This window comes from Scatophagus argus, chromosome 1, assembly GCF_020382885.2.
Source record: "Scatophagus argus isolate fScaArg1 chromosome 1, fScaArg1.pri, whole genome shotgun sequence".
Lineage (NCBI taxonomy): Eukaryota > Metazoa > Chordata > Actinopteri > Scatophagidae > Scatophagus > Scatophagus argus.
Window position 1 is genome coordinate 5,284,609 of NC_058493.1, and position 26,241 is coordinate 5,310,849.

At 40.0% G+C, this 26,241-nt stretch overlaps 1 protein-coding gene across 2 annotated transcripts in view; it reads right to left on the bottom strand.

Moving 5' to 3' along the window:
- Positions 1-26,241, bottom strand: part of adamts18 (ADAM metallopeptidase with thrombospondin type 1 motif, 18) — a 59,897-nt gene that overhangs the window by 11,674 nt on the left and 21,982 nt on the right. For both annotated transcript variants that reach the window (XM_046399591.1, XM_046399497.1), the window contains exons 8-18: positions 24,595-24,700; positions 23,827-23,964; positions 23,579-23,732; positions 21,913-22,008; positions 19,793-19,941; positions 14,638-14,810; positions 13,522-13,652; positions 12,617-12,740; positions 12,049-12,293; positions 2,512-2,632; positions 1,031-1,157 (exon numbers count right to left, since the gene is read on the bottom strand). In XM_046399591.1, coding sequence (XP_046255547.1) covers positions 1,031-1,157; positions 2,512-2,632; positions 12,049-12,293; positions 12,617-12,740; positions 13,522-13,652; positions 14,638-14,810; positions 19,793-19,941; positions 21,913-22,008; positions 23,579-23,732; positions 23,827-23,964; positions 24,595-24,700 — 1,564 coding nt within the window. The remainder of the gene's footprint in view (positions 1-1,030; positions 1,158-2,511; positions 2,633-12,048; positions 12,294-12,616; positions 12,741-13,521; positions 13,653-14,637; positions 14,811-19,792; positions 19,942-21,912; positions 22,009-23,578; positions 23,733-23,826; positions 23,965-24,594; positions 24,701-26,241) is intronic.

Consider the following 26,241-nt stretch of genomic DNA (forward strand, 5'->3'; position numbering starts at 1 on the left):
CGCTCATAATGTTGATGCTAACAAACTGATGTTAAGCATGTCAAATGTCTGCCATATTCACGTCTTACTAATGTCAGCATTCCAACACTGTTGATTAGAACCAAACCTGAAATACAGCTGAGGCCAATGGGAATGTTTAGAGACACATGTTTTCTGTAAAACGTATCTTCCTACATTATTGTCTAAAAGTCGATATAGTCTTATACACTGCTAAATATCTGCTTTACCTAATTATAAAAACAAAAATTTGTTTAAGAATATCAGATTCAACTAATAATAACAGGTTCCCAGATACATTGCCACAGACAAGACCTTGGTGACCTCAGTGGAAATGTAGATTTATAGTTTTCTGACCTCAGCTAAAGCCAGTGCTGGCAACACAGGGTTCACTGTGTTTAAAATAATGCATTCGTCAATCAAGTGTCCATGATAGTAATGACAAAAAGTAATGATTTCTTGCATATTTCAAACTAAATATACAGTACATTAAGGTTTATTTAGGCTTGGGTTCCTCTACCGAGTGGTATGACAAAGCTTTGCATCACACTTGTGAAGACAAAGAAATCTGACATTAGATGATTGTGCCATATCAGCCTGATTAAAATCCAGCGCACCCTCAGATGGACACACAGCTGGAGAAAACACTGCAATGGAACAAGGAAAGACGGATACAAAAAGACAGCAGATATGGAGGGCGTTCCTGTGTTTTTTCAAAAAGGAAAATTGAAAAAAAAAAAAAACTGAATTAGAAAGTGGGCAGAGAAGAGAGGAAGACAGAGAGAGGAGGAGAACACAGGCAGAGTGGTGGCTGGCCACAGCAAATGGACCACAGACAACCTCGAGACTGCTCAACCACAATGTGTGTGTGTGTGTGTGTGTGTGTGTGTGTATGCCTGTAATAAAAACAGCGCCTAAGGTTCCTGAAAATTTGGCAACATAAAGACACATGCCACATGTCCCACAGCCAACTGTACATGAACACATGCCCTGACCAACACACAGTCAAACACATACACACAACAGTTCTTACTATGCAGGGCAGGGCTGTGTGTTGCACAGATGGGAGCCCAGTGTTGGTCTGGTGTTGGGATTGCACATGGTGGAGTTGACCTGAACCTTCTGGTCTTGCAGACAGATTGCCTTGGTGGAGATACGACCTGATGGAAAATAGGAAGAGAGTGAGAGAGAGCGAAGGCAAGGGGAGTTTAGCTACAAGGGCCACACTCAGGAGAGACAGACACAGATTTGTCAGCCATCCACTGACATGCAAGTAAAGGTGCATTTCATTAGCCTTGACACACTTCCTGGACTACAGTGGACATCGGGAATTGTACAATACAATACAATACAATTACGCATTCATACACACACAAAGGGGCAGACACAACATAACATCTGACACACATACACATGGACTATGTATTGTATCACAACAGAACATGTTGACATGCACTTATTTCTACAGTTCTTGTATTTTCATTGATCACTAAGCCCCACCCTCCTTTGTTGCTGTTGTTGCTTTCCTTCATCACCTTTGGTACATATTCAGTTTATAATGATAAAAGCGAAGAATTTTCCATTCAAAACTCTTCAACATTATTTTTTAACCTCTGCAGCACATTCTATAGTTTACAAATCCTTCCTCGTAAAAAAAATCAACCTGCTTTTTTGCTTCATATATACGATGAAAATGTACTACATTCTCTCTGTGCTTGATTTCAGACAGAGGGAGGCAGAAGCAGACTTCTCATTTCTAATCTATAACAGTCAATTGTCGCTGCAGGATTTTATCAACTGCTGCTAGCTAACTAATTAAGGTAATGTGCTCCATGACTTGTTTCAAAATGCTATCTCTGTCTGAATTTTGTTTCCAGCCGACTTGTTTTAAAAGGAACCTTGTAAAAGGGATCTTAATTATGAGCTTGATGGCTGTGTGATATCAGACTAAGCTGCACATCTTAGGCAAAAACCCATGATTCTTACCAGTTGAACTTGAATTATAATATGAAGCAAGTATTATACAACATACGTATTTTAAGTATTGTAAGATCAGACTTGTTTCATTCTTCCTTAGCTTATACTGTTCATATTTTTGAAACAGTATGTTTTTACCTTTAATGTTACGAATGCTTTAAAGATGAGGAATAGCAGATTACTGCAGCTATGTTAGCTTAATGATTGCAGTTTATGTTAGAGCAGATAAACACGCTGTTTAATCCCTTCTTTACACTTTTGTTCTTGGGTTTTTGGTATTAGAAAGGCAAAAAAGACATCGCGCTATGAGTATCACTATGACCACAGTCCCATACACCCCACTTTTGCCTAACATGTGGAGAAATCCACACAGGCTTGCCATGAAAAGTTAAGGTTGCAAAGTAATGATTGCTAAACTGCTGTTCATTGGAGAGGTCAATTCATGTACGCAACACTTGAACACATACAGTACAGTTCTTCTTGTTTCATCTCTAAAATAAACATGTATGGGCCTATGTAAAGCACATACAGTCTCACCTCCAGCACAGGGAGCAGAGCAGTCAGAGCGCACCACACCCCAGCTGTAGTCAGGTTTCCTCTCAGTGCGAGGCAGGGTGTACTCCCACACCACACCCGGGTTCTTTCCCTGCAGAAGGATCTGTCGGAAAAAAGCACAGTAAGTCAGGGTGTCTCATGTGTCATCCCAGGAGAGCAATTTCGGTGATGGCGGTCATTGCCCTTTCACTGTTTCTTTTCACTATTTGAAAATCTATCTATCATTTCTAACTTGAAATAGATAAAACAAATCAGAAATTAGAAATAAATACAAAAGTTCCGTTCCAGGGGATAATGACCATTGCCATTCACAATTGTCTAGAGTACAAGGTGACAACAGTACAGCAAAACCTCACCTCTGAGAGGCTGAAAATGACAGATGTTATTAATTGTTACACCAATACACCAGTCGGATGCACCAGTGTACTGTAATTTCAAACAAACCAGTCCACAGTAAAAAAGTCTTCCCTTACACTATGATGTACACCCTCTCTCTGAGCCAACCTGTAATATATATCACAATATTTTCTTCTGTATTGGTAGAACTCCAAGAAGCTATACAGTAGCATATACAGTTCCAATGCAGAATTTTTGTGTGTGTGACAAATAAACCTATCTTGTATCTTGTATCTTGTATGCCATATAAACAAAAAGCTGAAAGACATGAGTGCAGTGAAAAAAAAAAAGCTGGACAAACATGTTACAGATTTTGCAGCAGACGACTCAAGACCATTGACAACGTGGCATCCACTGAGATGTTAGATCCGCTCTCCACTAGCCAGAAGACTCCAGAAACATTAAGGAGCACTTTGTTCCCTTTCTAGTCCAAACTGGCTGACCACAGTTTTACACAGTCATTTTATTTATATGAGGGACAATTTCCATTTTCTTGAGAAAGTTAGTTTCTTTTTACCACATCCTTTATACTGGCCGGTGATGCTGAGTTACCTTTTTCTGTAAAGGAGATTTATTTGGACATTCACATCAAGCAGAGGCTAACGGATGAATGAAAACAGACATACCCATTACAGGAGAAGCATCAAGCTATCATTAAAGCAAACCCATGAGAATTCACTGGCACTCCGAAGAAATTTGTTTGAGGTGAATTTACATAGTGAGCTCATAGTGTGTCATTTCAATCCGTTTTCAAACAGTACACTAGACTGTATACAGCATAGTTATGTCTCAGCCTAGCTTGTTTTAGTTCAGGTTGGCTGGGTATTAATCCTGAATCCATTGGCAAATTGTATTAAGTCCAACTGTCAATAGCAATTTCAACACCTGACAAGCATATCAAAGGTATCAATATCTGCAACAATGAGCTTTGACAAGTTTATTTTCTTTGGGGTTTATCCGAAAGTACAAGGAATCTCGCATCAACCATCCAACTTATGAAGCCAAACGCCTCCTGGTTTCAATCCTCTTTCATCCTCTGTCCTGGAGCTCTTCCACTTACTGAACCATTCACCTTCTGCTACATGTTAATGTTAATGGTTCCATGTGCATGGTTGGGCCAACTCCAGACATAATGGCAAAAGGAGAGATGTTTATGTGCAGAGGAGCAAGGAGCAGTCTAATGTCAAACAAACAGATCTGCATATGTTTGTGCAGGACATCCAACCTTGTGGCCAGCTGAGACGAAAAAGACAGGTTCACAACATGGGCCTAATATCAGACTTTAGAAACCCCTGCGCTTAAACAAGCTTGTCTGCTCATGTTATTTGTTTTCTGTGTGGTTGTCACGACCCAATAAAAGCTTCTATCTAATCATACTGAATTGCATGCTAAAACCTGCTGTGCTAATTAGTCTGCACTGATGATAGAATTTTATGCAACTCTGAAACCAAGTGCAGAAAAAAATTATCCTTTGATTTAGGTCATAGGCGTCATCAGAATTATGCTTCCAGGGCTTTCATTGGGAATTTTTTTGACTGGGGCCAAATCTTTCTAACAAAGGAAAAAAAAAAGTCTGTAATCATCGTGAAATGTGAATAATTTAATTCCAACACCGCAACCCGTGCTGCTGCCTGTGTCAGGATGTAGAGAAACTGAGGAAGTGGTCTTGTATGGTATTGTGCGATACTGTGGCAGGGATGCGTAGTATACGGATCAGCTCTGAGTACATCAGAATCTGCATGGATTATTTTCTCTCACAACCAGCACATTTCACTCCACCCCTACCAGTCCCTCTGGGCTATACTGACTTTTGAATAATGTCAAGCAGTGCAAGCTTTCCAGGGGAATTCTTTATTGTAAGCTGAATTGATGCGTGAGTGTTTTCTTTAACAATTTAATGATTAGAAATGCAGCTTTCAGTAATTTTAAACTTTCGTGTGCCACAGTAATGCCACCACAACAACTAAGCAGCAACACTAAAAGTTAATCAAGTTATAAACCTTACAGGAGACAGAATTTTTAGCTTCCAAAAAAAAATTTAAATCGTTCTGATGGAGCTTGAGATCAAAAGGACGACTGCTTCACATCACCACTCCATTTCACTGTATGAATATACCTTTGTATATACCTTTTTCTAGACCTTTTGATGTGTAGAACACACATTAATAAACGTGAGATCCTGCTCTCCTCAGTTCTGTCAGAAGATCTACAAATAACAAAGGTAAGCTGTTGTGCCTGCAAATATAGAATACAGGAAATACAAAATGTAAAGGGTAAAATAAGTAAAGTAGCAACTGAATACTTCTCAGTTGTCTTAGAGGTGCCTGTTTTGTCCATAGCAACTATCTTAACAATACCATAAAGAATGGAGAATAAGAACACGCTGTTGGCTATCAGCCACAAGTCAAACCAAACTTTAACACTTGCACACTCACTGTCAAGGATTGTGCCCTCTCCAGACCTGGGGATGTCTAACCCAATGGTGGAATTATAGTCTTGGCCTCTCCTAAATTGCATATGAACTGGTGACACTTTAACACCCACACTTTGCTGATGGTACCCACCCAAACCAAATCCAAATCCACTGCCATGAAACAACTGCCACCACTAACCACACCAGACCTTTATGCCTGTCCAACTCTTACCAACATTCCTACTCCTTCTGCAAAACAACCACCAATGATGTGAACCCACAGCTATAAAAACAACATTCAAGAGGATGTTTTTATAATCCTTTTAACAGAGGACAGCTTTGACACTTTCTAAATAATATATCTTTCTTTCCTAAGCCATCCACAATATTGAATACACCCAACAACCACAATGTTAACATTGTCTGCCAGGAGAGACACTAACTTTCAAACAATCATTTAAGACATATCCAAACCTGTCTCTTCTCCAATTTGGGAAGACTGCAGCCAAAGCTCATCCCCTGACTGACAACCAAAGATCCAAACTGATAAGAACAAAGACTAATACCTACCCATATTGGAAAATCTAAATTTCACAACCATAACTCATGCTGCCCTTCTGAATTATTTGGTATTCAAATCAAAATAACAAACAACAACAGCAAACCTTGATATTAGCCTTGATATTAGCCACAACACATATAAATCAACCAGAGCTTTACAGTCAGTGGGTAAATGAGCCTTTTAAGTCTTATATGCCTTATAAGGCTTATAACACTGGTGTTGGATTGACAACACTAATATCAGTAACAATAATATGCAGCAACAAGAGTTAAAATGCAGTTGAATCTTTTGATAAAGCCCCACTTACAGTTGTCAAGTCCAGCCAAGTCAAGTGGTTTTTCACTGACATTTCAGCTATTTACAGTAGTAAAGCGGATATTGAAATGAGACAACGTTAACATTCCTCCAGGGACCAGGTGCTACACTACACTACACAAGAAGTTAAATACAACTGTACATAACTGTACATAGTGTAAATGACCCAAAACTATACATAATGCACAAGGACTATACACTGTGCACAAAGACTATACACAGTACAAAAGAAAAAAGTAAAAGAAGCAGCACTGATCAGAACATGGTTCTGTGTGGAATATCTGAGATAGCCATAAAGGGCAAATAGATAATTCATGTAAATAGGATAAATAAACAGTATAAATAAATGAAAATAAACAGTGTGAGGTGTAAAGTGGCATTGTCCATTGCTGTGTTGTGTGATTGACATCACTTATTAGATGTTGTTATCTACAGTAAGTTGGAAAAATGTTTGGTATTGGTGAATGACTGCAGATCCCGAATGGCTTTTATTTTTAAATATGTCTACAGAGCTCTACTTGTGTTCCTTTGGTTTACAGACAAAGCATGCACATTGACGAAATTTCGAGATGAAGTCTTCATACAATGCAAGATCAGACCACAAATTGTTTTGGTTTTTACAGCCTAACCACTGTACCACTCATCAAGTCACATGAGATGATGATGAATTAGCATGTGGCAGACACAGATATCATTCTCACTTGAGGACCCACAGTGTTTTGCCCTGGACTAGCTTGACCTCGCCTCGCTGTACCACAAGAATGTCAATCCAGGGGGAATAGCTCTGTTTGGTATCCACTGAGGCCTCAGCCATATGTTATGTCTGTTCCCTCCTGTTCCTCTTGTTAACTAATTCTTACCCCCTTCTCACCCCTTACCAGCTGAGCAGATGTGAACACTTTGTCACAGTTTACACTCGCACTCCTCAACATTTGTTTTTCTTTGTGTGCTTCAAGCTGAGTAAGGGTAGAGGAGTGATCAGTGCGTATACCCTCCCTTATGCACTCTCAGTTTTTCTGTGACAGTGCCAGTTAAGTAGAATGTGTGAAACAGATGAAGATCAGCAGTGAAAAAAAAACACCCATTTGGCTCTTTTCATTTGCAGTTAAAGTCCCTGCGCCCTGACCTTAACTTCTCACATCCAAAGAGTTCAATTGCAGAATTCTTAATCTTTTAATCTCACTCTCCCCCTTCTCTCTATCCTTCTCTCTCTATCAACCTCTTTCTCCTTTTTGTAATTACAGGACATACTTATAGAGATTATGCTCATGTCATCTGCAGATCAACAGCATGCTTCCGCTGTGTGCTCTGCTGGACAGATGTATGACTGAGACACACAGACAAGCGGGAGGAGCACTGTCAGACTTATCAAAGCCTATTCTTTAAAGAATATTTAGGGTCATTTCAACTTGGGTCTTTGTTAATAGTTCACCATTCTAAGTAGTGGGAATGCAGTGACAACGCAAATGCAAACCAGTGTTTTACCCTAATTATCTTGACTACATTATTGCAAATAAAACCAAAAGTGAGAAGTTTAAACGTCCCTAATGACCCCTGATTGTGCAGGAAACTTAGCTCTGCAACCCAAGATCTCTGAACTTTTATAACTTACAGCTATCCTGTTTGCTTTGGGTTTCTCTTTAATAGAAATTGGACAAACTCAGTGGCTTCTTTAAAATCTGTATGATGGCATACAGGATATGTCTGCATTTGAACACTTATGTTTTACCAATATTAACAATTAATTAATTAATTACCAATAGATACAGTACAGCCATGATAGTGGTTCCGTGAGGCTGCGCTTAGGCACAGTGGTGCTTTGACCACTTTGAACATGAAAGCTAACATGGCAACATGCTCACAGTGACAATGCTGACATGCTAATGTTTAGCAAGTATAATGTTATGCCATGTTCAACTCATCCCCTTTCTTCTTCAACTCATCCCCTTTCTCCACATAGGACAAAAACAATTTATCCTGCACTACAATTCAAACACTTCAAGTATTGTATCTGCACCTTATCTGTTGCCATTCTGCACCTTATCTGTCATTATCTATCTATACCTCATGTATATACTCTGTTATATATTTTTTTTAAATATATCACTCTGTTATTTTTATGTTTTGTGTGAAAAATTACTTGCTACTTTTGTATGCTTCTTTGTATTGTAACCCTGGCACAACAATTTCCTGCGGGATCAATAAAGTTCTTATCTTATCTTATTTATCTTATCTTATCTTAAGCTTAATGTGCCAGCATGATAATATTTGCTAATCAGCACTAGCAGGTACTGTACAGCTGAGGCTGATGGGAATGTCCATTGTGCTTATCTGTTCAGTACATGTTGAGATATTTTTCAAACAATATGATCTGCTGATAGATTTACAGGAATAGTCAACAAGATTCATCGTCAAGGCAAAATCAATGTCTGTACAGAATTTCATGGTATGTTATATTTCAGTCTGGACCAAAGCGGTGGCCCGACCTGACAGACTGACATTCCTGAGGCCACACCAACCGGAGGCTAAAAATAAAATTTATGTTGAAAAATACATAGATATTACCATGCTAAACCATGTGGCATTGCCCATTGAAGAAATTGCTCAGGGTAAAGTCGCTATGAAATCATTTTAAACTCTTCTGGGAATGACTATATTAGATTGCTGGTACCAGCCTGCCTCTCTACAAGCATTCATCTTGCAAAAGGAAACAACAATGGGCTGTTGAAATGGCCAACTACAGCAGCTCCGCCACTAAACTGCCCACAAACAGAAGTGCATTTTCTAAAATAGCTACAAAAACACTCAGACATTTCCTGATGACCGAACAAGTATCACACTGTTATTCCTTCTGGATTTACAGGCCAATCATTCCTGCTTTAACCGCAGTATTTCAGTAGCCCAAGGGACTTAGGAAGAATAGCTTTTACATGACTAACACTTCACCCATAATGGAGGGGGAAATAAAATGGCTACTCTTCACCTGGTTTCCACTTCTGTTTCCACAGCTTGGGTTCAGAGTTCAAGAGAAAATAAATGCTTTTGCTGACAAAGTTATGTGGGAAGAGCATCCCACACATCCCACCACTATTCATTTAAACCTACGGAGCCATAAGGATAATGCCTCGGCCACTTGCCGAATATTAGTTTTGCTCTCATGAGGATACGCCTGTCCAGTTTCACATTCTGCTGCTTCGAAGCTCATGGTTTCTGAAACACCACTGATTACAAGCATAGGGCAAAAAGACTACCATCAGGTCGTAAATCACCTTCGATGACATACATCTGAGTTTGTACTTTTGCATTCCCGCCTCTGAAGGGCGACTGACAGGATTTTACTCGCTCTACTAGCCTTGAATCACACGGCTGCAACAAAGCACTTTTGAGCTCAGAGACCATAGGGGCCACATCCACGGCTTTGGGTTTGTGTACATGGACAGACACGTGACTGTGCTTATTGGAGCCAGTACCGCCTGTAAACAAGGGCCAAGCTTCTGCCATGTGAGACTGAGCTGAATAGTGACAGTGGCACAAAGGCTGATTTACCCTAATTGTGCCACATCTCTCTTCCTGATGTCTACATCATTCCCTTCATCATTCTGCTAACTAGTACAGTGTCTTTTCAACGTGTCTGTTCAAATCTGCTTGCAACTTTTTCAAGAATCACTCGCCCAAACTATTTTGGACTTGTCGTGTTATCAAAACATTAACAATAAAACTTACTTTTTAAACCCGCTTTTCTTATCTAACCATTTTCTAATTTCCATGTCACTGGTGTGTAAAAATAAATAAATAAATGAATAAAAATAATGAACAGTACTGGTCAGATACATAAAAATGCCAGACCTTACATTCAGAAGGATCGCTGTGATGAATAAGAGAATCAGTATTTTTACTTAGGTAAAACTTAAAATGGTTATAGCATGGATATATTTCATCACAGCAGTAATATAAAGTTCAAGTAGTCAATAGTACATTTATTTTTCCATCAGTGTGGTGCAATCAATTAGTTACATAACTTCAGTTATTTTCTTACTCACTTCTTACACAGCCATTAAAGTAAAAGGAAAATATGAAACGGCCAAATAACCATGTCAGATGACACATGATGGAATGTTATGGTGCCATAATAGCAGCAGTGCAAAAATGACTTCTAAGTGTAGTGGCCTTGGATAGTGTGATGTATTGTAGGCTCAAACTGATATTGAAGTGGGCCTTCTGTTAGGTAGCTTAAATGTATTTTGTTGCTCTTGCCCTGGTCTACAGCAGTACACCTGAAAACTCATCTCTCACCTGAAAACTCATCTCTTCCAACTGCACCTTAACCCTACAACAACCCTAACCCTCTAACACCCCTTCACTCTCTCATGTCCTCTTGCTTTCTACTCCTGCTCTTCTACTTAAGCACTTTTCATTATGTTTCAGCTCTTGTCGCTTTAGTCTAACTCTATTGTACTGAAACTTGTGATTCTGTAAGTTGCTTTGGATAAAGGCGTCTGCTAAATGAAGTGTAATGTAATGTGTAATTTATTGCTAAACCTACTATACCTGTGCTCACCTGAGTAAACTGTGCTGACCATCACCTGTTCTAAGCTTTGTACAGTTTTTTCTTTTTTGAGCACTCCTTCTGAACTCAGTTTTCTCTGACTCACATATTTCTCTGACTGTTTGACTCTCGTCTCATTTCCCCATGCATATATCTCTATATGATTTGAGTTTGATTTGAGCTGTGTAGCTTCACCCCCGTTGCTGTACAGGTCTGTTTGATTTGTTACAGTACCAAAAACGACACTGCACATCCTTGGGACCCCAGCAATAAACCTGTCAAGTAGACTGAAGGAACGGTTCCAGTGATATTCAGAGGACCAACAGACAAATGGACAGACATTCCTTCTTTTTATAGTTAGATGCTTAAAGAATCAGTTCAACAAGATTACACACAACATGTTTTCTCACTAACTCTTGCCCTTAGTTGTATCTGGCCATGCAAATTTTTGTTTATATTTGTCCACATTTTGAAATATTTGCCTTTACTGTCATGTCAATTCAATGAAGAATAACAGATTAAACTGTGTTCAGATGGACAGCAGACTGAAAGTGTCACAATTGCACATAATGCACAGTTGTGAGTAGGACTGCAGCTAACAATTATTTTCAGTATTGGTTAGTCTCCCAGTTCTTTTAACGAGGCTCATCACCATTTCCTGGAGTTGAAAGCAACGTCTTCAAATAGCTTCTTTTGTCTGACATGTCCATGCTAGCAAGCTACAGCTGAGGTCTGTACAGTTGGCTATTAGCACAAACACTCCAGCAGCCAAAGTTTCTGTCAATAAAGCTATAGAAACTACTAGTCCCTATTCCTAACTAGTCCCTATTCCTAGTCCCCCCAGTCTTCTGGGTTAACCAACCATTTAAACTGCTGGTTTTGATTTTAATTAATCCTTGACATGTTGTGAACCTTTTTTTCTGTTTTTTCCTACCTTTTACCCTTTTATTTGCTTTCTTTCTTTCTGTCGCTCAAAAAGACAACAGTTCTAAAGGGGACAGCTTGTTTGAATCCCCAAAAGCTCCAGATTGTCCTGATTAAAGCCTTGCACACAACCAACCCATCCACAGATCATCCCTGACACAACGAATCACCAAACACAATTAATCCTTCACAGAAGCATTGCAGACAGCTACAACCACCCCTGTTCTCCCTACCACCCAAATTTCTTTTTTCATCTCAGCCTATTCATATCCAGACATAAGAAAAAGAGGCACAGCAGCTCTGCCAGAGATCCTGTCACTGTCAATTGCCACAAATGGACATGACACGGCCGAGGCGGCTTACTTCAAACACCAACGTCTCATTAGTAGGTCCAGCAGCATACAGGCTCTCTGGCTTGTTGAAAGAACGCTGGTAGTCGAATACGGTCCCGCCAAAGTGGAACTTCCCCGGCCAGTCCACAGTCCAGTCCCCGGTCAGGTAGTACCTCCTTTTCAGGGAGCGGACAGCCAGATAGCTCGTGGAGACCTCCATTTCTTGAACGTGAATGCTTCGAGCCCCAGTTGGGACTATTACCATGGAGTAATACTCTGGGGGACAAAAAGAAAAAGGACTGCTCATTACTGTTATCCAATTCTTACCTAGTGTTTCACCACACAATCCCGCTACCCATGCATAAACAAACCATCATCCCTGCTTTACCTTATTATGCATTCAGTTTTGTCTCTGGTCTAGGTGTGCTACTGCTTATGCTTAACTGAATCAGTCTATTATAAATTGAGATGAGATGCATATGTCTTTGTCTGGTTTTTCTTTGTGTCCTTAATTTGTCTACTTGAGTCTCCCCATAAGTGATTACATTTAAGCTAGGTAACATACAGACACACTACAAACAACGACAAAGACAGTTTACCATTAGCCCTGTGTTGAAGGGTGTATTGGCCCTTGAAGAACTTGCAAGTGGAATTGTCTCCTTTACAGACCCCACAGGCATCCAGAGAGGCCTTGGAGCCCAGAATCTGGTCACAGCCTACTGCCTGCACACATATCAATACACACATCAGTATGGACAGAGCTAGAATTAAGCAGATCTCAGTCGATATAAACTTTATTAGTAGTGCTTTTTCGAAAGTACTCATGTCAACGCTCTAATGTACTACAACAATAAAGGGGGTGAAATTAAATTCCATCTTTGTCGACATCACGTTTCCCATAACTACCTGACATGTTCAGACAAAATAACGCAAGGGTAATCAAAGTAAGGGTGATCATCCTTCTCACTTGTGTTCCAATATTAAATGTGCTAAAGTTCCATTTTTAATTGCTGCAAAAAAGACTCTGCACCTTATTCTTATGCCTTCATGCATCCTACAAGCAATTAGATGACATATCCATAACAATTACTCATTGAACAACTTTATGTATGGCATCAATATGACTTCAGACATTCAGTGTTGAGACAGGTTTTCAAACCCTGAATTTAACCCAAATATTTAAATCTCTAATTTGGAAGTGAAACAAAAAAAAAAAAAAAGAATACATCCAAGACGTCCAAATTAATCATAGTTTGCACTGCAATAAAATAGGTAAGTCAAGGAATTGGCTCTATATGATTTCATTGAACATTTTTCTTCTTTTTAAAGAAGGCGGTGCAACTGCAAATCCTGCTTATCCACCCCAAAACTGCACTTGTACTTGAATCTAGCTTATCTGTACCTCTCCTACATGTCAAAATGATCTCATGTTGTCATTTTTTAACCAGTGTCACTAGAATACAAGTAAAGTTTTACTGTGCAAAAATCCAAACAGCAAATGTACCTCACACACTCCGTCAATGCAGACATTGTCTTTGTGGTCGGAGCAGGAGGTCCCATCTTTGACCTTGCTGGACATGGCGAAGAAGAAGTCAAAGTCTTCTGCAATGCAGTACAGCTTACAGATGTCTTCATCTGCGCACAGAACATGTAACCATATACGATGACACTGGTACCAATAAAGAAGGCAGTATCAGTAGAATGTGCAAATTGTTTGGGGGAAGCAACTACATTTTACCAATTGACCAAAGTTCTATGACCTGGTAAATTTGAGGCAGCTACTGCACTGCATCCTGTTACACATTAAGTATGTATGGTTCATGCTGAGATGAAATTGGAAAAGACAGGAATGGACTATGAATGTACCCATGGGTATTCTTTTGGGGCTACAAGTTTATTTTGTAGTTCAGATCAGTTATCACAGACAAGTCTCTACAGCCGTCTTTGAAAAAAAAAAATAATAATAAATGACGGTGAAGGTGACTTGGCCCAGGGTCTCAGAAGGCAATTCAGAATCTGTTCCTCCCTACATCACCTCCCATTCATCAACAGCTTAAACAGGCCTGGGACGACAGCCAAACACTCTGCTCTCCTTCAGTGCACTCTCTCTCCCTCACTCTGTGTAACAAAGCTGGCCCGTAGGCCTCCTTTTTAAATCTATCCCCACTGTGTCAAAGGCTGCAGGTGGCTACATGTCTCCTATGCACATTACACACAGTGATAGTTTCCTCCAGCTTTTTGGCCCTAATCACTGTAGCAGTAAATAGAGGTTGGCATTATACAAACACTATATAAAAGAGATTTGGACGAGCAGGTACAATGGGGTGGTGAATGTAAAACATCTACAGAATAAGGACAAGAAAATGCTTGTCCTGAATAAACTTCCCTCTGTATTTAGCATTGTTGTGTTTTGTTAAAAACTTGTGCATTATGTGCCAAGAGTAACTTTATAATCCTTGAAGAGTACTGTGCATTCTAAGATAAATAGTTAGTTAGGTACTTAGCTTACAAAAAATCTGTATTTATTTTCAAATCTCTAGTAAGGATAGAAGAAGAAATACATTCTGGGAGCAAATTTTACATTACAAGTACATGAACCACACAACAGCCCCCATCCTACCATCCACTTTGGTGTAGGGCTTCCACTTGTAGTACCAGCCCCTGAAGGGCTTGCTGTTGTACTCGGCGCACTGCTGGGCCCGGAAGTCCACAGAGTTAAGGGGACATGGCCGAGTGTTACACAGCTGGTTGAGACGGCTGGAGCCTGGGCAAAATTTACCATTGTTCTGTGGCCTGAGCAGAAGACAAGACAGGAAAGAAGAAGAGCGACAAAGGAAAACATATTTGAAGATGTGAAACATGAAGCCTGTTTTATGCAAACACCTTCACTAATGTGTCAATAAGCAAATTAACAAAGTTATGTAATGTAATGCTACGAAACAATACCAGTTGATCAGGGAACAAGGCACACAGGGCACGTGGGACTGTGAAAAATTGTCCTTGTGCCATAAGTCATCAAAATGACACCCTTGTATCTGTCAGTGTAGCGATCAAAGTGGAATTCAGACTTTAAAGTTTTGGAGCAGCAGGATTGAAGTGTTTAAAATAGGACTATCAAAGTTAAGACTGCACTCAATGACAGATGTTTCCACATCATGCCAAATCATCACTTCTTTAACCACATGGGAATAGCTGGTACAACATAAGCAGGTAAAGGTGTTTTAATATGACATTAACACATTCAAAGCAATCCAATCACCTCTTGTTAGAAGGCAAACATTGTCTTCCCAGACTTTCTAAACTCATTACAGGCATTCCAACACAACCACCAGCAGTGAAAATTAACTTTAGCTATTTACCAAAGTGGCCTGCAAATGTACAGACTGGGAGACCATGCTGATCCAACATGTCTAATAAAAACAATTCACTTAGTGTTATACAGTCTAATGAAATGCTTTGAAAAGGAACTGACAAAGTGCCTAGAAACACCAGGAGGACAGTATGTCTGGAGGTATATTTCTTTTGCCAGTGCAACAATACTGAAAATGTTTGCATGCAACAAAAAGCAGAAACTAAAAATGTATGTGGCTTCACTGCATTTTTCTTTAACTTCATTCATTCAGAGCTGGACTCAAACAAGCAGTTACTTAGCTGCAAAGAATGATGGAGTTCCATTCAAGGTGGGAAAGAGGGAAGTCCTAGGTTTCATAGATCTGATCATATTAAGAGCTAGCAGCAGCACATATATGGCAACCCAGTAGGGGACTGCAGCATATACTCAAAACCTTTGGATAAGAGGTGAGGCATTAACAACAGACACTTTACTTGAGAATAAATTTGAATGAAATTTTTGGATTGAGGAGAGTCGGACCCTGAGTCTCAACACGCTCCTGCTTTCTTTTCTCTTCTTTATCTTCTCCTTTCCTCTGCCGAGATCAACCCATGTGATCGCAACTGTGAATCTACGTGCAACAACAAGACAGAAACCAGATATGAAAAGTTTTCAAGTTTTAAACTCCAACACAGTCCTCAGGACCCTTAGGGATGCTTAAATGTCCCAAGAGCTCAGTAAATCTACCCGGCAACAGAAGCTGAGACTGAACTCCTGTGTGTCAAAGGTCATTATGTCTAGTCTTGTCTTTTTCTCGAGTCACCTGCTCCACTCCTGCCCCTCTCATGACGTGTAGATCAACATTCTGCCGCTCTGCTAACCCCTATAAAACACCTTAACAAATCTACTGGGAGACTACGCCAAACAAGGTCCTATCTAAGAACAACTGCCCCCTCACTATACACCCCCATGTTCTTTAAATTGAGTGTGTGACAAAATGTGCCCCCACAAAACCAGGTCAAGATCGTGAACCTAATCTCCAAAGCTTGTTGGTGAGGATTAGGTTGACTGTGTTTGATCTGGCAGGTGGTCTGCGGGGAACGGAGGGAGCTGAGGGGATGGAGGGAGGTGAAGGGGAGATGATTCCTTTTCTATCTTGGAGCAACTCCTAGTAGGGAAGGCTTTAATTGATTAATCCCATAGAACTCTTTTACAAGACAGACCAAAAGATACACACTGGCCTCATAAAATGGACGGTCTGTACAGAATCAAATGAAGGATTTTATGACTGCTCCTGCTGAGTGAAGATTTTGTTGTAGGGGAGAGGTGAAAATGTGCAAGGAGCTGTCATATCTGAAACTTTCAAACAAGGCATTTTATCTCAAAATAAAGATACTAATTCTCATACATGTCATTTAAGAACACATAATGTAATTTTGGCAAGAATCTAGATGTTTAAAAGTGCCATGTGTCAGTGATCATTGAAGAGGATGGCCCAGACTGTCCAAACAGATCAGTGTGGGGGTGAAGATGACATTAGAGACAAGCAGTCAGATTCAGGCTAATCCTTCCTGTTCTGCTCAGATTAAGAGCAAAGGGGTCCTGCCAAAATAATCGCAGAGATTACTGGGGACAGACACATTCTGAATGTCATGAGTCAGGGACTAAAACGTGACTCAGGGGTACATGCTGCAGTTGGGATGAAGTCTGAGTACGTTTGGGTGCCTCAGTTCTTTTAATAAGTGTGTGTGTTGTAGTAATGAAGTTGAAGATGGTGTGGGAGGCGGAGACGCTGTTTTAGACCAGCCTAATTTTAATGTCTTCACAACAGAGTTCTAAGGGATCTGACAACCAACTGGCCTGTTGCATCATATTTTGATAATGGCATCAGGACTAGGAATTACTGGATTTAATGTTTAGTCCTTACCATTTTTCCATCTCCTCTCTGTCCCACTGACCTCATAACTCACAGTTTAGCAGCATCAACCCATTTTTCAGCAGCTGCTGCTAAAAGGCACTCTTTAGTGCCACAGGAATGATAAACGAACTTGACAGATAACCTGGTTTAAAGGGCTCTGTGGGCCTTTATGGTCTGCCAGTCATGGTGTATAATGTGTATCATATGAGGGTCAGACTGCCTCTGAAAATTTTTTGGTCTTTGATCCCTCACTGGGATTAGGCAAAAGGTTGGCTGTGACAGACAGAACAGCCACATCAGTGTCTGCCTGGCTATTAAGTAAACAGTGATGAAGCCAGAGGAGCAAAGAAGATGGAATACAGTAGTACTACGAAGCATCGCAATACCTCATCAGACTCCTTAAAGGAGGGGACATGATGGGAAAATGTCTTCATTTTCTCAAGAACATTTGTGTATGCTGGCAGCAACAAAATTTATGTTAAAACATTTGAGATAGTGGAAATAGTGAAACAGCTGAAGTCATCATTGAAGTGACAGTCAGTATTCAAATACTGAGAGCAGCTGAACTGGCGACTAAAATGAAAGTGCTGAAAGGCTTAATATCTAAGTCACATACACAGACTCGATTTGTATAAAGGACGGTATACAGGAGGAGCAGTAATCACACAAACAACTGTGTTTATAATATCCTTGTCATTGATGTGTCCGGATCTTACATGTCACTATGATCTTACCTGCCATGAATAATTCCTCAGTGGTGTAAATCAATAACATGATAAATCAAACAGCAGATTTTTTGTGACTTTAAAGAGCTGTCCACTAATCACGGTGGTGTAGTGGCCTTAGATATAACTATAAGTGATGATCCCACTAGAAACAAGTGTCTGATTATGTCGTTTGTGTGGATGTGTCTACATATGCAGAGATACTGTTGTAGAGTCATGGGTAGATACACAGGGATACAGGAATTGAGTAAAACTTTTGTCTTCAAACAGCAACAATACACCGATCAGTCTCAACACTAAACCATTTGCTTGATATTTTGTAGCCCCTCCCCCCATGTGCTGCCAAAACAGCTCTGACCTGTCAGGGGAAGGGACAAAGGACCTCTGGGGGTATTTTGTGGTCACAGGCAGTGGAATGTTGGATCGTTTGGGACCTATGCATTGAGGATGGGTCCTTCAGGTTGGAACCCCACCTGGTGGGAGCGTGAATTCCGCTTATTCGAGTGCATCCCGCAGATTTTTGATCAGGTTGGGATCTGGGGAGTCTGCAGGCCATTGTGGCCCTTGACACAGGGGCCAATGCAATATTCGGTTGGGTGATGTGTGCCAAAGAACATCCACATGATTGCTAGAACCCAAGATTTCCCTGCAAAGCACTGCATTTCCCCGCAGAGCATTGAATTGGAAACAGATGATTAATGTGATTCATTTTACCTGTCAGTTGTTGCTAAACATGCTAAACATTGGTTGAAGGGACATGTAACTACATTTAGAAATCAATAATAAATAGTGCTTAAAATAATCTTGATAGCTTGCAGAAACACAACTAGGAAAAAGGTTAGAGGTGCAGTTTAGGAATTTGCGTCCAACTTTGTTTCTTGCTGATTGGCTGATTTAGAATTCTATTAGATAGACTATGGATCACACTTATGATGCAGTAAAGGCAGAAGGGCTGAAATGGTCCAATCATCAGGAAATAAGTCCTTTCTTAGAATATCCCAATATATATATAATATTTCGGTTTGTTCTATCAAATGTAAATTTAAGGATGAGTGTTGGTAGTACTAGCTAACTAACTAGAGGTGGATACAGTCAATTAGTTGATCACATCATAGTTGCAGAACAACAATAAATCTTATATTCTATTGTATGAAAGTAAAATAAAGTCCTAAAAACAGCTAATGAATCTTCCAAATGTTCTTGGGAAGAACATCTGTTATCAAACACACCATTAAAACTGCAGATGTCTCACACTCATGTAATGACATGCACAGAGCCCTTTGCTAACAAGGAGATATGCACTGTGGGATATGGGTCTGCAGAATTATGTAGAATTATGTTTGTGTGAGTGAGCAGCAATAGGGGACATTTACTGACTGTCTTGGCAGCTTTCAGAGAAAGAGTATGCTATTAGGAGGTTTTCCTTGTCTGGAGCATGGGGAGGGATAGTCTGTCTGTCTGGACTGTCAGCCTGACTGATGAGAGCCGTTATCAGGCGTATGTGTGTGTGTGTGCATGTAGAGTATGCATGTGCATGTCTGTGCTGACAGCTACCTGGCAGACAGCACTTTCAGGTGTTCCGAAAAGAAGGATTTTGAGACATGTAGCTTTTAAGAATTGCTTTCTGGCCTAAACTGCAACTCAGATTTTCATCACAGAAACAGAAGCATGACAACATGAATCACTTTGTCATTTGTTTGGCCAGTTAATGGTTAAGTTAAGTGGTTATGTTAAAAAGTTGGTGATGAATTAGATTAATAGAATATTATGTGAGTTTGTGTGTGTGTGTGTGCGCATATACCTCGGGCTCGTGCAGGAGCGTTCCCTGAACATGACCCCTCCTCCACAGGTTCTGGAGCAGTCAGACCACTGGGACCAGGCTGACCACTGGCCATGGACTGCCCTAGGACCATGCTCCCCATATTTAACGCACTGGCCCCTCCGGCACCACTGGAGAAAGAAGAAAGAGAAGGAAATAAAAGAAGAGAAAAAAGTACAGAGCAACAGCTTTCTTATCAGTACTTGAGAGTTGGCCTGAGCTTCTTGCCTGAGTTTCATAGCTTGGACAAATGCCCAGTACCACACCTGGACACCCACACTCTTAAGCTACAGCCAAAACACACACGCACACACACACACACATAAATATACACATACACCACACCCAAGCCAGTCCAAGCCAAACACTGCAGTCACACACATCACCACCTAGCTCCCTTGCTAATATCATATTTCGATATATGGAGAAGTTCGGCCGTTCTTTGTCCAGCTGGGATGTTGGAATAAAAGAATCTAGCTTTAGCTCTCTACTCTCCCTCTCTAAGTTGCAAGGATTTACTGTGGTTCAGGAAAAATAAGATTACTTTAAGTATTACTTTCAGTGGTTATAACATTTAACTCACTGAAGTAACTACTATGATGTGGAAACACCATGACATCACTCTAAGTCTGACGTGGTGAGAAATTAGCAGTCAGAAGTTCAGAAAGGCTGTAAACATCCCAATAGTTTATCTGAACTACCCAAAATGTTAATAATAATCTCTTATTACACAGGAAAAGTATTCGCACTCACGGCCATGAAAAGCAGTGTGTTAACTGTGATGCATGTATGGTAATAAGTTTAAACCTCCAGTGTGGGTCTTTTAAATGAACGTCCTTGACAAACAAGTTCACACAATGCTGATTAAATCTCTCAGTATTTCGCAGTATATTCAGGTTTATAAATCTAGAGTCTGTGGCGAGTTTGTCACAGTAGCGCACTGGTAGTGATACATTTGCTGTCGAACCAACCTCGGTGAGGGAGTAGAGTACAGCAAGTATTACTATGGCAGAGCCTATGGCGCCATAAACACATGAAGAGAGTTTGTGCTATTACTCTAACTGCTAGAAGAGGGAGAAAACAGTTCCATACTGCAGGTTTAAGGACTTTCCCCATTCTCTCTTAAATAAGTTCGACTAACTGCAAATTTGTTTTAAAGGAGCAGTTTGATATATGAGGAAATCTGATTATTGTCTTTCTCGCCAGGATTTATATGAGAAGGTTGATGCCTATCTCATGCATAAATATGACGCTACATCCAGCAGTCAGGTAGCTTAGTTTAGCACAAAGCCTGGAAACAGGGAGAAACAGCCAACCAAACATGTTCAGTCAAAAGGTAAAGTACACCTTTTGAAGGGCAATAGTTAAGCTAACAGAACCCACAGTGTAGCCCATATTTCTCTGCTCGTAGTGGAGAATTATGCAAATCTTTTTTGTCACCATGCAGTTGCCAAGTAACCAGCCAAAAAGTTAGCTAAAAACTAAAAACTAAGCTAAGCTTTGCTGCCAGTTTCCGTGCAGACATGTGAGTGGTATCAATCTTCTCATCTAGCTTTTGTCAAAAAAGCCACAAAGCATATTTCCAAACATGTCAAACTATTTCTTTAAACACTTAATGTAACACATGTAATTTCTGACACTAAAAACAAAACAGATACGTAGAGTGGGATCGTGGAAGTTGATTGTTTAACAACCACCTTTTCCAATCATGTAATACTGTAAATAATATATGACATGATCCAAGCAGAATTTTTTGCGGATGAGATAATGTTTTTAAGTTTCAGGTATGTGAGTTGACTGCCTCCCTCACTTTCTAAGAATTAAGAATCACTTTATTTTTTTTTTTTTTTTTTATTTTACTGCCAAAATGCTACGCATTATAGGTTTAAATCTGTCAAATCACCTGACTGTTCTTTGCCTTACCAATGAGAATAATGGCTTTGTTAAATTTTCACAAATTTTACTTAATTCAATTTATCATCTTTAATGTGTTGTCTATGCTGATTTTGCAATATAAATACGCAGAAACAAATTTATATTATGCATCCAAATAACTGTTGAGGACATTTGTCCACTTATTGATAGACCAGACATTTCCTCACCATGTCAGGACCACAACTGGTGCCTTCTGCAGCAGGCATGAACTTGGTCTCACACCGGTGTCCTGTGCGATGACACCACAGCGACTTGCAGATATCCTGTCAAAAGAGTCAGACACAGGATGAAATGTCCATCAGATATGGTGTTTTTTTTTTTCCTTCATCAGTTTTATTATTACTGTAAACCATGATGCCTTTTTGCATCATATTTCTTTTCCCTTTCCTCTTCTTTGACCTGACAGCTCATGCTTCTTGCCAGGACCACCATCACACCAGTCGATCAACCCCCACCGCCCCAATAACTGGGGATAAGCTTCTCCACAAATCCCTGGTGTCAAATCTAATCACTGTACTTTTTTAATGAAACGGGCAATAATTGCATGTGTCATCTGACCCAACAATGCAAAGACAGAGCGAGCAAGTGAGCACAGAGGGAGAGCTGAGGTCGAAAGACAGGCCGCAGAGACTGGCAACCCGCCCAACTGCAACTGGCAATGAGAGAAACCAGAAAGGGTGGAGGGTAAGAGCGGGAGAGATCTCCTCTGTGTGTGTGTGTTTGAGTCTTTGTACTCATGCTGATCCACTTCTCTGACACCGAGCAGGTGGTTGACAGCCACACTGGCATGCTAAAAATCATTCACCATGAGCCCATCAGGGACAGCAAAAAGGGGGGGAAATGAGAAAAGCAGCCTTAATATCCATTGTTCATCAGAGCTTAGGTTAATCTGCCACCCACAACCTGCACACAGGCCTAAGAAATGCAGATGTAGTATTATCTTCTGTTCTTCTGGGAAAAATAGCAGCAATCTAGAGAAGTTGTGAATAGCTGAAGAAATATCATGTGTGCTAAACTGTCATAGATACAGTTTGGCTAAGTTGATTTCCCAGCGATTAAAGGCCTAGAGAGGAAAAAGCAGACAAGTGGAGCCCTTACATGATCTGTGTGTTCCATCTCTTTATTGGAGGATCATCTAGTGAGCCTTGGTTTAGGCAAAGGGAGATGTGAATTATAGTAATTGATTTAGGATAGGGGTCAGGACTATTCAATTGCTATAGTTTTGATTCTTTGCAACTGCATAACACAGGGTTGGCCTAATGATCCTTCCTCCTTTTCTTCCCCTTCATTCTGCAGTATATAGCACTGGTTGGTAAACCTTAACTGTACATCCATCTTGGAAATGGCAGACTCTATACTATCAAGAGGTCATCTTGGCTAAAAATGCAACTAAACATTTAAGCTATTTGCAAACATAGCACAGACAAATTAGCACCTTCTAAGTTGACATGAACGATTGATTTATTGCTTACAAACAATTTTCCAGCAAATATGAAGTAATGGTGTCCACCAGATGAATGTAGGTCCAAAAACCACTATGTGGCGCTTTAGTTCCTCAATGGTACATTTTGTTTGCGCAATTTCCTCAAAGCTGTTGCAGCCAAAAACAACTCTGATGAGAGCAGTAAGAGTGAACAAAACAGTGAATTGTGGGCAGCAAAAGCAAAACAATGATCTTAAAGAAGCTATAAAGCTCCATAAAGGTGAAGGGAACTATGGTGTCAGGTGAAAATTCTCTGCAGGTTTGTCACTACTGTCACATACAAGCAGTCATGTGATCCATTGTTAAGATGACAAATATTGACAAATACATGTTAAAAGTAAATATCTCACCTTGACAAAATCAAGGCTGCACAGTTTGGCTTTAGAGCCAAACTGCCACTTGCACTGCGTGTCTGCATCATACAGCTGCCCGGGAAGCTGTTCAGGATACTTGTACTGACCGATCTGCTTAGGCTCATCCACAAGGCAGGATGCCTGGGCTGTACTGGTGAACAGAGCAAACCACCCGTGTTTCAGAAGAACAACTGAATGGCATATTTAACAGTATTTGTGCACTTGCATACGATATTGAGGCCTACCCAAGGAAGCGGCTGAGATACTGTCGACTGCAGGTGGACCAAAAGAAAACGCCATTGTTTCCAGCCAGGGTGGGAGACATGATGTTGCCTTCTGTCTTACGACAAGGGTTCCCCTCGCCATCATGTATCATCCCAAAACTGGAGAAAAAAATGAAAAGAAATAATGCAAGGCACAAAGACACTCACATGTAGTGTGACTTCTGAGTAAAAGTGAGGACTTTTAATTGAACGAATGATTTTCCTTCTGATGCTCAAACTGATGCCATTTATTACAGGCCTTTTTATGTTACATAACATAATTAAATGAAGCCATAGCTTGCAAAAAAATCTCACATGAAGATGCATGGAGCTTTTCTTCCTTACTCTGTTCATAACTGCATCATATTTCAGTCACAAAGGAAACGTAAAGAGCCATGTGGCTTGAAACAGTTTCCCTTTTTCTCTCATAAAGTGTCATGGAGTGGGCGAAGCAGTGCTCTCACCTAATGCTCTTATTTCAGAGTGTATTTCTTTCAGTATATCAGACCATCTTTATTTTATTTAATATATATTCAACACATCCACTCTTAGTACAGAGCCAAATAGTGAGTGGTATAGTCAACCTCGAAAATCAAAGTTTGACACACTTTTATCTTTATCTTTTATCTTATTTATTTAATTCTACACTTACAGTGTTTTTGTCAAGTTTGATTCTGCAAACAGTGATGTGATGTCCAAAAACTTTGTGTACTATTTAGTTTGTCATGATGCTGTTTATATTAAACATACTTGTGTCCAGACTCATGAGCGATAGTGAAAGCCAAGCCCAGTCCTGTATCCTCATTAATGGTACAACTCCTGTACTTGCTGCACATTCCACTGATGGGAGCAAAACCTACAGAGACAAAGTAAGTTGTTACAATATACTGACTGTGTAATAATAATAATAACAACAACAATAATAATAGCTTTATTTACATAGCACCTTTGAAGAACCAAACTTCAACAGAAGTAAAACAGAAGTAAAGTAATATAGAAAATTAATCAACAATGTGTGTAAGAAATTGAAAATTGTGAAACATTACAATGAAAGGGCAGTTAAGACAGTTAAAAAAACTATTTCATGTAAAAACCTGTTTATAAAAGTGGGTTTTAAGAAGTGATTTAAAAGAGCTCACGGACCTTGCGAGCCTTATTTCCTCAGGCAGGTGGCTCCAAAGTCCAGGAGCTCTCACAGCAAAATCAAAAGAACAACCAAAAGAGACCCACCCGAGGATCTCAGGCTGCAAGCTGGTTCATAGGGGGTCAACAACTCTGTTATGTATGATGGGGCCAAACCCAGAAATGCTTTAAAAGTGATCAATCAGTAAAATCAATTCTAAAATGGACAGGCAGCCAGTGATGCAAGGATAGGAGTGATGGGATGTCATCCGCTAAAACCAGTGAGAAGCCTAGCTGCTGCATTCTGAACTAGTTGGAGGCGTGAAAGGGACTTGTGGGATATGCGGTGCAAAAGAAAGAAGAAGGTTAACAAATTCAAACCTCAAATTTGTAACATAAAATCTTGTTTCTGTCTCCAAGATGTCACTTAGCATTGTTTATGTTGAAACCTCTAACAGATTTGGCAAGCAACAAAAAACTGTCATATTTGCGTATAGAATACATACATGCATGGAGGGGGTTTTCACAACACATGCAAAGTGAAACTTCACAGCTCCTGGCCAACTGAACTTAAATTTGCTCCTAGACTTTGACAGCCAATCAGTTCAGAGGCCTTCTGTTGATGGTCGACCTGACAGCATTGGGAAATAGATAAGTGCCACTAGATGTTGGTCTTACTATAACTGGCAAGTTGATGAAACTATTGAGTACTGCTAACTGTTTTTTTTATTTTATTTTTTGGCAGTAGTTTCTCCCAATGGACCCAGAACATATACAGAACATGAACAGTAGAAACATCAGCATGCGACTGATGAATGAGGCTGAGACTTAAAGAACCAGGTGTTAACCTTTACCAGCAGTAGCAAAATGTGGGTCACACATAACTGTGTTAGTGTTGTTTCTCTCAAATCAACATCTACCTCAGATCAGTTTTATGATCAGATAAATAAGAAAATATGGGCAGGATTCTGGCTGATTTCTTTCTCTTTTTTTTCTTTCTTTTTTTTGGGAAAAGCTGCATATCACACTTTTAAGATTCACATAAGCTCAACATAAGCTCATCTTTGTGACCAGTCTAACACTGGTCACAAAGTGAAGCAAGGTGCGTTCTCAACATTTGTTATATTTTTCATCCTGCTTTTGGAGACCCAGGTGTTTTACAGCTTTTTTGCTTTTCACTGAGGTTTGACAGACAAGTATGGCAGGATACTTTTTAATGAGCTCCTTTCCCTCAAAGTGACAGTTAACCAAGGTGATGTCTGCTTTTCTGACTGA